The sequence below is a fragment of the Candida pseudojiufengensis genome (assembly GCF_024610245.1).
Source record: "Candida pseudojiufengensis strain CBS 10847 chromosome Unknown scaffold19, whole genome shotgun sequence".
Lineage (NCBI taxonomy): Eukaryota > Fungi > Ascomycota > Pichiomycetes > Serinales > Debaryomycetaceae > Lodderomyces > Lodderomyces pseudojiufengensis.
The window spans coordinates 146,510-158,244 of NW_026261531.1; the positions used below are offsets into that span (position 1 = coordinate 146,510).

Genomic DNA, 11,735 nt, shown 5'->3' on the forward strand with positions numbered 1-11,735 from the left:
TAGATCTTTAAAAGGCATGAAATACTGGATTATTTAATAAACTTTTAGTTGTAAACATCTGTCTATTCCTTGTTATCATTATTTATACAATACGCAAACGTCAAATAAGAAGTGTGACTTTTTATTTCATTTTCAGTTTTCGTTACCTCTAACCAATTATAACCTTCTTCACCTTCTTTAACTTTTGCACTTTTCCTGGAAGATTTAAAATTTGATTCATTACTTTTTGCTAATTTCGTTGGTGGTTCCCCATTCTTTAAATTATCATACCCATTTTTTTTTCTTTGCTGTATATCTTTTATTCTATTTATAACATCGGCAACATCTCTTTTCATCTCTTTTCTTGCTTCCCATCTTTTTGCTGCAACTTCAACCATTTCTATATTGGTCCAACCATTTGCTTCTAATGCTACAACTGTTTTATCTACTTGTTCAATACATGGTGAAAAGCAACAGATTCCAACTCTTTTATTTTTGGCGATGACTGATTTTAAATGTGGTATTGCATCCCAAGGTGAAGGTAGGTCTAAAAAGACTGCATCTCCATTTACTTCTTGATCGATATTGAATCCATCATTACATACGTCTCTATGAGTTATAGTTGTGTTACTTAGACCATGTTGCTCCAATTCCTTTTTGGCTTCTAAATATCTTGGCTCATGAAATTCGTATGTAAATACTTTCCCTGCTTTACTGACTGTTCTTGCAAATGAATGTGTGAATGAAGCTGAACCAGTCCCAGCTTCTATAATTCTTGATCCACAAGTAACATTTAATCTTTGAATTATATATGATGAATCTGGAGTATAAACAATTTGAGTTCTATGAGGTAACGAAAGAGTCCACATTTCTGGAGTTGGAAATAACAAATGTATGAATCCATATCCTTTAGCTCCTGGCATTTGTGATCCGTATTTCATTCCTATCATTGAATTATGAGGAAAATGACCAAATCTTGTGTTTAAAATTTCTCCCTTTTTGATATAAATAGGTTTGATTGAAGTTCTACTTAAAAAAGCCAACACCAAATCTCCCTCTTCTATATAATCTTTATATTCAAAAAATGACATAGCATATGTTGTTAATTTCACTTTAATTAAAAATATGTTTTACTCTATAATAATAGGAAAATGATAAACTTTTTTTTGTGTTACTTGATTTGAAATTTCGCATCACGAAATTGATAAGATTTGCAACCAAATTAAATTTTGCAACAATTGTGATTGTAATAAAACACTTAACGAATTTCATTTTGAACCAAAATTTGGTGTAATTTTATACACAATCTGCTGACTTGTCTATGCAAAACGTAATTAATCTTGTCAATTTGAAAGTAGTCATAATACCCCAGAATAAAGCCTTGAAACGTCCCTTTGTTCAACTGCAAAATCACAATTGGTCTTACTAACATGAGTTCAGCAGTTACAAATACTTGATTTATATTGATTGATATCAACGATTGCTTAAATTCGAACCATTTGAAGCCAATTCTTTTCACTTCATTTGCCCTAGATTAAAAAGGTCGTGTAGTCCAAGTCATTTCTCGTACTCTTTTTGTAAAAGCTTCAACAAATTATTACAAGTACCTTCTTGATCAAACAATCATATATTGCTATATAATCACATATTAATGTCTAATATATCGTCAAATCCTCAGTCCGAGCAAACGAAAAATCAACAATCTCAATCTCAAACACAAAAATCAAATGATCCTTTAGCTACAAGAGTCGAAGATTTATACCTCGAGAGTTATGCATTTACAACAGCAGCTGCAATAGTTGGGTCCGTTGATAGGAAAATCTTTGTATTATTGAGAGACGGAAGAAGCTTGTTTGGAATATTGAGAACTTTCGATCAATTTGCGAATTTAGTTCTACAGGATACTTTCGAAAGAATTTACTTAAATGATCAAAATAATGAAAAATTTGGAGAAACATATAGAGGGGTATTTATGGTGAGAGGTGAAAATGTAGTTATGATGGGTGAATTAGATATAGATAAAGAAGATGATCATTTGGAGAAAATAGAGCAAATTCCCTTTGAAGAAGTAGAACACCAATTAAAAATAAGGCATTCAAATTTGATAACGGAAGAAAAACGAAAGACGAAAAATTTTCTACATAAAGGATTGGTAAATGATTTTTATAAATCCGATTTATATTAATTACTGGAATTATAATTTACTTAATTTTTTTTGATTTGTTTCGAAATTTTCAAAATATGTATCAATGTCATTAAATTTTTTGAACTCATTTCTTGCCAATTGAGCTAAATGTGCTTCATCTGGACCATCAGCAATTCTTAAGGTTCTATTTAATGCATACATTCTTGCTAACTCCGTGTCTTGAGAAACTCCTTCAGCACCAAATACTTGAATTCCCCAATCAAGAATATCACTAACGGTTCTAGGAGTTTCGATTTTTGACATAGCTATCTCTCTTTGAGCGGCTTTAGCATTCGATATATCTATTTTATGAGCAGCATTTAACACCAATAAAAAGCATCTTTCAAGATCAATCCTACTTTGAGCATATTTATATAAGAAACTTTCTCTTTGACTCATTGGTTTACCGAAAATCAATCTATGATTAGCCCTATGAGCAATTTTTAATAATGCAAATTCTCCTGTTCCAATAGCTCTCATACAATGATGGATTCTTCCTGGACCTAATCTAGATTGAATTAATTCAAAACCTCTACCTTCTCCTGCCATAACAACATTAGGCATTTCATCCGAAGGTATCTCATAGTCATTAAATTCAATTTCACAATGTCCATGTGGAGCATCATCATATCCCATTACTGATAATGGTCTAATTAATTTAGCTTTTCCTGAACTTAATGCCCTTTTAGCATCAACAATAAACAAGGTATGATTTCGATATGGTTTATCTTCGTTGGAACTTGTTTTACACATAATCAACCAAACAGCACATCTTGGATCACCTGCTCCAGATGCAAACCATTTGACTCCATTCAAAACATAATTGCCTTGCTTATTTTTAATAGCACTTGTGGAGATATTTAGGGCATTAGATGATGAAGTACCTTTCTCAGTCATTAAAAAAGCGGATCTTATTTTTCCATTTAATAATGGTTTTAGATACTTGTCCTTGTGATAAGGTGTACCATATTTTGCAAATAATTCCATATTACCAGTATCTGGAGCATTTGTATTTGTTGCTTCAGGCCCTGTGTGTGATCTTCCCAAATATCTAGCCATTAACCCATACTCTAAATTTGTATATTGAGGACCTTCCTTGTAATGTTTTGATAAAAACATATTCCATAACCCCAATTCTTTAGCTTTTGCTTTGAGAGTTTCAATAATTGGAGGTATTTCTTTCCATCTTCTAGCTGGATCAGTTGATATTTGATTGAAATATATTTCATCAGCTGGTAAACAATAATCATTTACAAAATCTTTTGTTTTTTGAATAGCTTCTAAACCTCTTGGAGAGATTTTTTCCAAAAACACAGCGGGAATCTCATCTTTAACAGACATCTTGGAGGATATTAGCAATGTATTGAAATGATGGGAAAAGATTTGTGAATTACAAGTTTCAGAACATGAATATATATATATTAATTAATCATTCCATATTTTCCCCACAAGAATCAAAATTGAAAAATAAACCAAACATTAATAACCGTTCGGAGTTATTTAACCTAAAAGAGAAGTACAAAAAATTTTCCGTTTTTCCATTTGTCACAGAACATTTTTACAAGACATTAGCAAAAGTGTCAATTCACCAAATGAATTGAAATATTAATTTCGCCATTGAATTACAGTCCAACCTATTCACGAAACTGATAGACACTGAAGGAAAATGGAGATTGAATCAGATTTACCGAAATTTCCAGACTATAAATTATCAGAACAGCAATTTCTTATACAACACACCAATTTATCGAATGAAGAAAGAACAAGTTTAATAAATGAATTAGTCAACACCATTAAAACAGAGAACCTTGCACCATATTATAAATACTTACAAAATGAAATTAAAGATTTTCCATATGATGAATCTACATATCAACAGCTAGCTTCCGAAAACGATGAGCAAATAACTGAATTGAAATCAAAAATCAAAGAAGCTGAAGGTGAAGAAGAAACTGAATTGGATGTAACCACTACCACAACCAAATTAGCAGAATATTATACAAAAATAATTGATAGAGTAAATGCTCTTGAAACGTTCAAAAAAGTATTAGAATTGACTTCTGATACTGGAAAGAAAATAGATCATTTATTAACTATGGCTAGAATAAATTTCTTCTTTAATGATCTTCCACAAGTTGGTAAAGATTTAGATCAAATTTCAAATTTAATAGAAAAAGGTGGGGATTGGGAACGTCGTAATAGATATAAAGCATATAATGGGATTTACCAATTAGCTACAAGAAATTTTGGAGAAGCAGCCAAATTACTAATTGATTCATTGGCTACTTTCACTTCAACTGAATTATGCTCATATGAACAAATTGCTCATTATGCAATTGTTGCAGGTGTTATATCTTTAGATAGAGTTGATTTAAAGATTAAAATAATAGATTCACCTGAGATTTTATCAATTTATTCATCTGCTCCAAAGTTAGAACCAATATTAAATTTAACTAATTCATTATACACTTGTCAATATAATTGTTTTTTTGAATACCTTTTACAAACATACGATCAATTATTAGTACCAAACAAATACTTACAACCTCATGCAAATTATTTTTTAAGAGAAATGAGATGTAAAGCTTATGGTCAATTATTAGAGAGTTACAAATCATTATCTTCAAAATCAATGGCACAACAATTCAATATTAGTGAAGACTTTTTAGATCAAGATTTATGTAGATTCATTCCAAATAAGAAATTGCATTGTGTGATTGATAAAGTTAATGGAATAATTGAAACTAACAGACCAGATAATAAGAATAATCAATATCATTTATTAATTAAACAAGGTGATGGATTATTAACTAAGTTACAAAAATATGGAGCTGCTGTAAAATTGAGTGGTGCTGAACGAGTTGTATAAATTATATATAGATGATGTATTGACGTAATTTAAATATTATTAAATCTTGGTAGACCATATTGAGTTCGTAATGATTGTATTCTATACTTGGCCTCTTGTGCTAAATTTTTTAAATTACTTTCTCCCAAAGACAAAATTTGGGCAGTCTTTTCCGCTTGGTCTGGTGGTAATGCCATAAGTTTTTGTTGAGTTTCTTGTGGAAATTGCGGCCATTTTGAACCAGTGATAGGTTGTTGATGTCGACTATATGGTGAATTATTGTTGTTGTTACCTGTATAAGTGTTGATATTATTGAAACCTTGATATTGTTGTTGACCTTGCTGATACTGCGGTTGACCTTGTTGATATTGTTGATATTGTTGTTGGGGTTGCTGGTATTGTTGTTGAGGTTGTTGATATTGCTGCTGAGGTGTACTTGAAGAAGAAATACTTTCCATACTTTCTTTGATAACATCATCATCTACAAATCCCATAAGCGATAATACTTGTACGGCACATAATGCAAAACTTGGATTAGTTTGAAAAAAATTTTGAGCTTTATTTATATCTGTTTGTATTGTATTTTTCATATTTGCAATCAACTCTATTAATTGTATTGGTGGAATAATACTCAAAGTTTCATTAATTTTATCGGGTGTTGATAACGGTAAACTTGCAGCATATGGATAAGTTTTAGAGGCTTGAGTTAGTTTCGTTGGCATCGGTTGGATTGCACCTCGTCCTATTGTTGATAAATTATTATTATTATTTATGTTTGGATTAAAATTTTGTTGTTGAGGTGGAGTCATATGTCTTTGCATTGGTGGGGTCATATTTCTTTGATGTATAGAAACATTTGGAGGCATTGGCGAGTTATTTCTACTCCCACTCATCATTTCTGGTGGTAATCTGACATTCGAAGGTATATTTAAATGTGCAGCATTTATTAATGGTTTTAATTCAGATGGTGTATTATTTGATTTATAGCCTTCTTTAGATCCTTCAACTCTTAATCTTTTGGTATTTCCATTAGGTTGAATTATAACAATTTGACTTAATAAAGGAGCAGCTTTTAAAGCATCTCTTGTACTTTGATATTCAACAAAACAAAATCCTTTATTTTTACCTTCATAATCAAAACTTAATCTCACATCGACCACATTCCCTGAGTTAGCAACTACACTCTTCACTATGGTCTCATTCCAATCATAGGGTAACAGCCCAAGATAGAGGATACTAGAGGTGATGGGTCTTAAAGGAGCCATTGCTGTCTTGAATATGGTGGTGATAAGATTAATTTTTTTTTTTTTGTTGATACTTAAGTAGATTTGATTTATTTATTTGATATTATTTTGAATCTATATATCAGTCTACATTTTAATTTGATCATATCATCGTTACAACACCATGGACTCACCAATGGTAATAGATTTTGAGATAACTGAAGGTAACACAGAAAATATTCCGTTCTGGTTACGTGATGTTTTCGATAGAGCATTAAACACATCTGGATTTAGAAGAAATAGACTGGCTTCAGACGAAGCTATTGCAAGTTTAATTAAAGTTGATCTGAGTCAACTTAAAGATAAGGAATGTTCAATATGTTATGAAAGCTTTACATCTGGACTCACCGAATCAAAGCAAAAACTGGAAGGTCATGAATCTAAAGGTGAAGCTAAAACTAGAGCTCTACTATCCTTGGATAAATCATTTAAAGATAAATTATTTAACGATCATAGTGTTAAATTACATACAATGGAACATAAGTCAAAATTCAATGATCCTTATTTCTTTTTCCCTACTGACGTTGGTGGAGCATCATATAGTCGTTTTCCTCAGAGACATCTATCTACATTAAAACATGTAACAATTGAAGATCAGTTTCCGGGATATAAAGGTGATGATAAAGCAATGAAAGATAAAAAAATAGAACAATACAAGAAAGAAGGTCACGTAGCTGTCAAAATGCCCGAATGTGAACATATTTTTGGACTATCATGTATAGTTGAATGGTTAAAAGCTAATGTTTCATGTCCATTATGCCGAAAAGAAGTTGAAGCAAATAATAACGATCCAAAAAGAATGAAAAGAGAAAATATTGAATATAATACTGTTGCAAATTTTAATGATGAACAAACAATGGTAAATCATATTTTAAATCATACCACAGACGTTTTCAATCCTTTTAGACGTCCGTTTAATCCTTCAATAACACCCGTGACTGATTCTTTTATGCCCCAAGATTGGGCTACACCGTCATACCAAACATTACCCCAAAGATCAAGAAATCCATCAATAGTTCTACCAAAACGCTTTCCGTTAATGGAATCATTTGGAAGTAGTCCTAGATTGTCTTCCATTCGAAGAACCTCCAGAGAAAATAGAAGAGTAAGAAGAAACAGACCAGTCAATAACAACAACAACACCAACAACAACAACAACAACACTAACGTTAATACCACTAATACCAATAATAATTTCAACCTTAATAGTAATGAAACAAACAATAACGAAGATGACGAAAACCTTAGTATTGAAGAAGACTTAGATAGTGTCGAAGAAAGACGAAGAAGAAGAAGAAGTGCTTCAAATGACTCGTCAAGGAGTGCTAGAAGAGTTAACTTCTCACCACATACTACTAATATTGATGATTTGAATGATTCTACAGATAGTGAAACTTTGTGAAACTAGTACGATAAATATATGTGAAACTTTGCAAATCAACCATCATATCTAACTAATTCTTCTTCTTTATAGTATTCCTCTTGAAAGATACTTGAATTTGGTCTGACAGATAGATTACTTTTCCTCTTTAAAACAATAGAAGTTTGTCTCAAGTTCATATATCCGTGAAAAAAATCTTTATTCAATCACCGAATGGATTTCCCCTTTTTGCTTTTAAGCCAAGTTGTCCTAGTTTTTGCAATGTCTGACGTAATGATACGAATTACAATATCTTATTATAAAATTACGATATTCCAGAATAAACATAATCTTTAATTTTTATTACATAAATGAGTTATATAAATGAATTTCTTTAATTGCTATTGCGTGAACAAATTGCAATCAAAACATAGGAATTTAGATTTTGTGTAATATCCTGAGAGTGTTCCAAAAGATGTTATAAAAGGGCAAGGATGTTTCCCCAACTTCAATTTAGCACAATTCATAGGTATTTTTGTATTAAATCATAAAAACCATTTTATAGAATTCAATTAAAAAATGTTACGTCAATCAATTATTAGATCAATTAGACCAACAGCTTATAGATCAAATAGAGTAATTGTCACTAGAAATTATGGTATAGTGAATGCCACAACTAAAGTACTATTTGGAGAAAAAGGGGTAAAGGAGAAAGATGAAAAAGAAGGAGAGATCAAAAGAGATCTTGATGAAGCAAATTTAGATGTAGGAAAAAAATTAGCAAATGATATAAATGATGCTCAAAATGCTGCCCATGATGTTTCAAAAGATGCCGATACTATTGGGGAAAAAGTTAAGTCTGCGGCCGAAACTGCTAATTTGAAAACTGGACGTGTTTTAGCAGATGGAATCCAAACTGCACAAGATGCAGCTCATGATGTAACGAAAGATGCTGACAGCTTAGGAGATAAAGTGAAATCAGCAGCTGAAACAGTCAATTTAAAAACAGGTAAAGTTCTTGCCGATGCTATTCAAGATGGTCAAGATATAGTTGATGGTACAGGTGCTACTACTCAAAATGTTAAAGACAAAGCAAAAGAAGCAGCTGACACAGTAAATAAAAAAACTGGTAATGCCATAGCTGATGGTATCGACAAAACTCAGCAAGCTGCAGACACTGTTAATAAAAAAACTGGTAATGCTATAGCTGACGCTACTGAATCTGGAGAAAAAGTAATAAATAACTTAAAGAATGAAGAAAATTTAGAAAATGAAGAAGAACAAGCTAGAAAAAAAGTTGAGAAAAATGCTGAAGGTTACGATAGCTTACAAGAGAAAGGTAGAGATGTAAAAAATATTCAAGGTAGAGTCAGTGATTTAATGTAATGTAATGGAGTTAAACACCTAATTACGTTAACTACAGATCAATTATATTTATAAAAAAATAGATTTATCAATTCTTAAGAAAACAAAATTGTGTCAGACTGTCGTTTAATTGTAGTAAATTTATCTCTATCTAATCATGAACAAAATAATATATTAAAGTGGTATTGATATTGCAAGAAACACACCGATCAAAATTTTGCAACCTTTTTTGTTGTCCATAAAATTAACCCCCTAAGGTCAAACTACTGTCGTTTTGGCAATTGCGGTTTTATTATTTGTTACTGAAATGTAGTAGATTGATTCGATACCCTTGTATCTACGTTGAATCTAAATAATACACGAAATGTAAATGATAATAATAATTGTTGATTCTCTAAATAAGAGTATATAAAATTCTATATAATTAACTTGTTTTATTTGTCCGACGAATCTCACCATCGTCGTAAAGTCAATGTCGTAAGAATTGACTGACTTGTATGATAATACACTACAACGCTAATATTCTTTACAATCGCGTTCCAACATTACATGCCTTATAAGTTCCAATAATACTTTAAGAAAGCTTTCAGTCTCACAAAATCTCCATTGTGCTCACTTTATATTAGTATGACCTAAATTTTGTTTCATGCAAGAAAATGCATTAAGGGGTTGGATGATAGTATTAAAAATGGTTGCGAAAAAATTCAAATCTACTAATTATAAATAGATCAGTTAGGATCATATCAATTTTTCCGTTATAAGCACCAACGGACAACATACATTCAAAACCATGCTTTCAAGAAAACAATCATTACATTTGTTGAGAAACTATTCATTTAAGTCACAAGCAAGTAAGACTGTTGATTGGGCAAATAGTAAAAAGCCGGTATTACAAAATCTCAAAAATCAAACCAAAAAGGCAGCAAACACAATAAACTTGAAAGCAGGTCTGTTTTTAGCAAGTCAGATTGATAAAGTAGAGCATTCAAATTTCAAGTCTGGTCAAACGAATAAAATTGATAAAGAAGAAGCTATGGATTTGAGAAAAAAAGTTGAATTGAATGCAAAAGGATATGGAAATTTACAAAACAAAGGATGGGCATTAAATCGAGATGACAGAAGACCCGAGGATGGATTTGATATACAACAATGGTAAAAACATTGAATAGTTACTAATATATGTTGAAATGGACATGTCACAAAACAACTCTACCAATGATAAAACATACGAGAACTTATAGTGGGATTGAGTAAATTCACATTCGTATTAAACACAATGATGTTAAATATAATGCACTATATCAATCTAGTTCTTGTTTGAATCATACCTCCACCAAATGATCTTACAGCTTTATGTTTAAAGTCGGTTTTTTGTAGTCTTCTCCAAGCCTCTTCGATATGATAAGGCATTATAGGACTTGCTAATTCATCAGGTTTATCAAATAAATATTTTCTCTTTTTGGGTTGTTGTTTTTCCAAACCATCTTTAAGATTTTTCTCTTTTTGAATTTGATTTAATTTATCTTCAGAATTTTTTATATTCATTGCTTCTTCTGTTAATGAACAAACAATTTCAAAAGTTAAGAAACCTAAAATATCTATAACATCATCATTTGGTCTTGAATCACATAATTGAGTTATAGATGCCCATTCTCTAAATCTTTTAGCTTTTCTAAATGTAAAACTGGCTTGTCTACATTCTGACCAATGCACATATTCTTCTCTTGTCATATTTTTCGTTCTATCATCTGCCATTTTCAATCTCTTTAGCGACGCTATTGTAGCTGCTTTTTCTTCCTCATCAACTTGTTCACTTTCTTCATTTGTTTCTAAATGTTGTTCACTAAACATAAATTGTAATTCCCAAGGTAGTCTAATTTTTGATTTTTTATATCTCGAAAGCATTTTTGACGAGTCATTAGAATTAGCATTTTTACCATCTGTATTACCTGCACCATCAGCATTACCTTCTAAAAGTGACTCAGTCCCACCACCTTCTTGATCTTTAGCATTTTTACGAACATCTTTCCAAGATAAATAAGTTCTAAGTCTATTTACTTTGGCTTTATCATGTCGTATTAAAAAAATCACGTCTTCTGGAGCTATACTCTTTGATCCTCTATTATTTGCAGTTCTAGTTGTTTGAATTAGAATCTCGATAACTTGACCTCGTACTATATCTTCAATCAAACTTGTTGTTTCAATGGGTGGATCATTTGATTCTCCAGAAACAAACATCATTTGTTGAATTTCTATTCGATACTTGTACTTGTTATCGGAGGACATTGTCAGTGAATTGAATGATTATTCTTAGGAAGTTGTAGTCTTGATCCTGAAGTTATTCGGTTAATCATTGTCAAATTAAATCAGTGTCTTAAAAGTTGTTTATTTTTTACCATGCACGACATCGAATTCCTCTTGCGATGTTTTAAATTGAATTCTGAAAAATAAAAAATTTCAATGTTTTATAATCACTTTTCTTTCATAACATTCTGCAGACTGCTACAAAAGGTTTCAAGATCATCCATTTATATATTGACATGATCCGACTATACAATCAAGCCCGTATAACTTTATAGTTGGTAATATGCATGCATAAGATTCAATTATGCATATATATTAATTCAAAACCTACACAATTCAATCATCTAAAACTAAAATCGAAATCAATTAATATCATAATGTTTATTTATTTTAATGATGAATATGAGTGCA

At 31.0% G+C, this 11,735-nt stretch overlaps 9 protein-coding genes across 9 annotated transcripts; 5 read left to right on the plus strand and 4 right to left on the minus strand. All coding sequences in view use genetic code 12, as the record gives it.

The window, feature by feature from the left end:
- Positions 1-62: 62 nt before the first annotated feature.
- KGF55_003856 (tRNA 1-methyladenosine methyltransferase subunit) lies at positions 63-1,070 on the minus strand (the record flags this gene model as incomplete). The annotated part of the gene is made up of 1 exon (XM_051758695.1): positions 63-1,070. The coding sequence occupies one exon, from the start codon at positions 1,068-1,070 to the stop codon at positions 63-65; it is 1,008 nt and encodes a 335-aa protein (XP_051613479.1).
- Positions 1,071-1,630: 560 nt separating this feature from the next.
- Positions 1,631-2,164, plus strand: KGF55_003857 (uncharacterized protein; the record flags this gene model as incomplete). The annotated part of the gene is made up of 1 exon (XM_051758697.1): positions 1,631-2,164. One exon carries the CDS (start codon positions 1,631-1,633, stop codon positions 2,162-2,164), a length of 534 nt encoding a protein of 177 aa, XP_051613480.1.
- A 9-nt stretch (positions 2,165-2,173) lies between these two features.
- Positions 2,174-3,505, minus strand: KGF55_003858 (uncharacterized protein; the record flags this gene model as incomplete). The annotated part of the gene is made up of 1 exon (XM_051758698.1): positions 2,174-3,505. The coding sequence occupies one exon, from the start codon at positions 3,503-3,505 to the stop codon at positions 2,174-2,176; it is 1,332 nt and encodes a 443-aa protein (XP_051613481.1).
- Positions 3,506-3,830: 325 nt separating this feature from the next.
- RPN7 (proteasome regulatory particle lid subunit) lies at positions 3,831-5,033 on the plus strand (the record flags this gene model as incomplete). The annotated part of the gene is made up of 1 exon (XM_051758699.1): positions 3,831-5,033. One exon carries the CDS (start codon positions 3,831-3,833, stop codon positions 5,031-5,033), a length of 1,203 nt encoding a protein of 400 aa, XP_051613482.1.
- A 29-nt stretch (positions 5,034-5,062) lies between these two features.
- Positions 5,063-6,277, minus strand: KGF55_003860 (cleavage polyadenylation factor subunit; the record flags this gene model as incomplete). Its single annotated transcript, XM_051758700.1, has 1 exon — positions 5,063-6,277. One exon carries the CDS (start codon positions 6,275-6,277, stop codon positions 5,063-5,065), a length of 1,215 nt encoding a protein of 404 aa, XP_051613483.1.
- Positions 6,278-6,419: 142 nt separating this feature from the next.
- Positions 6,420-7,697, plus strand: KGF55_003861 (uncharacterized protein; the record flags this gene model as incomplete). The annotated part of the gene is made up of 1 exon (XM_051758701.1): positions 6,420-7,697. The coding sequence occupies one exon, from the start codon at positions 6,420-6,422 to the stop codon at positions 7,695-7,697; it is 1,278 nt and encodes a 425-aa protein (XP_051613484.1).
- Positions 7,698-8,234: 537 nt separating this feature from the next.
- On the plus strand, positions 8,235-9,041 carry ASR2 (Asr2p; the record flags this gene model as incomplete). Its single annotated transcript, XM_051758702.1, has 1 exon — positions 8,235-9,041. The coding sequence occupies one exon, from the start codon at positions 8,235-8,237 to the stop codon at positions 9,039-9,041; it is 807 nt and encodes a 268-aa protein (XP_051613485.1).
- Positions 9,042-9,810: 769 nt separating this feature from the next.
- KGF55_003863 (uncharacterized protein) lies at positions 9,811-10,176 on the plus strand (the record flags this gene model as incomplete). The annotated part of the gene is made up of 1 exon (XM_051758703.1): positions 9,811-10,176. One exon carries the CDS (start codon positions 9,811-9,813, stop codon positions 10,174-10,176), a length of 366 nt encoding a protein of 121 aa, XP_051613486.1.
- A 140-nt stretch (positions 10,177-10,316) lies between these two features.
- SPT3 (transcriptional regulator) lies at positions 10,317-11,306 on the minus strand (the record flags this gene model as incomplete). The annotated part of the gene is made up of 1 exon (XM_051758704.1): positions 10,317-11,306. The coding sequence occupies one exon, from the start codon at positions 11,304-11,306 to the stop codon at positions 10,317-10,319; it is 990 nt and encodes a 329-aa protein (XP_051613487.1).
- Positions 11,307-11,735: the final 429 nt, after the last annotated feature.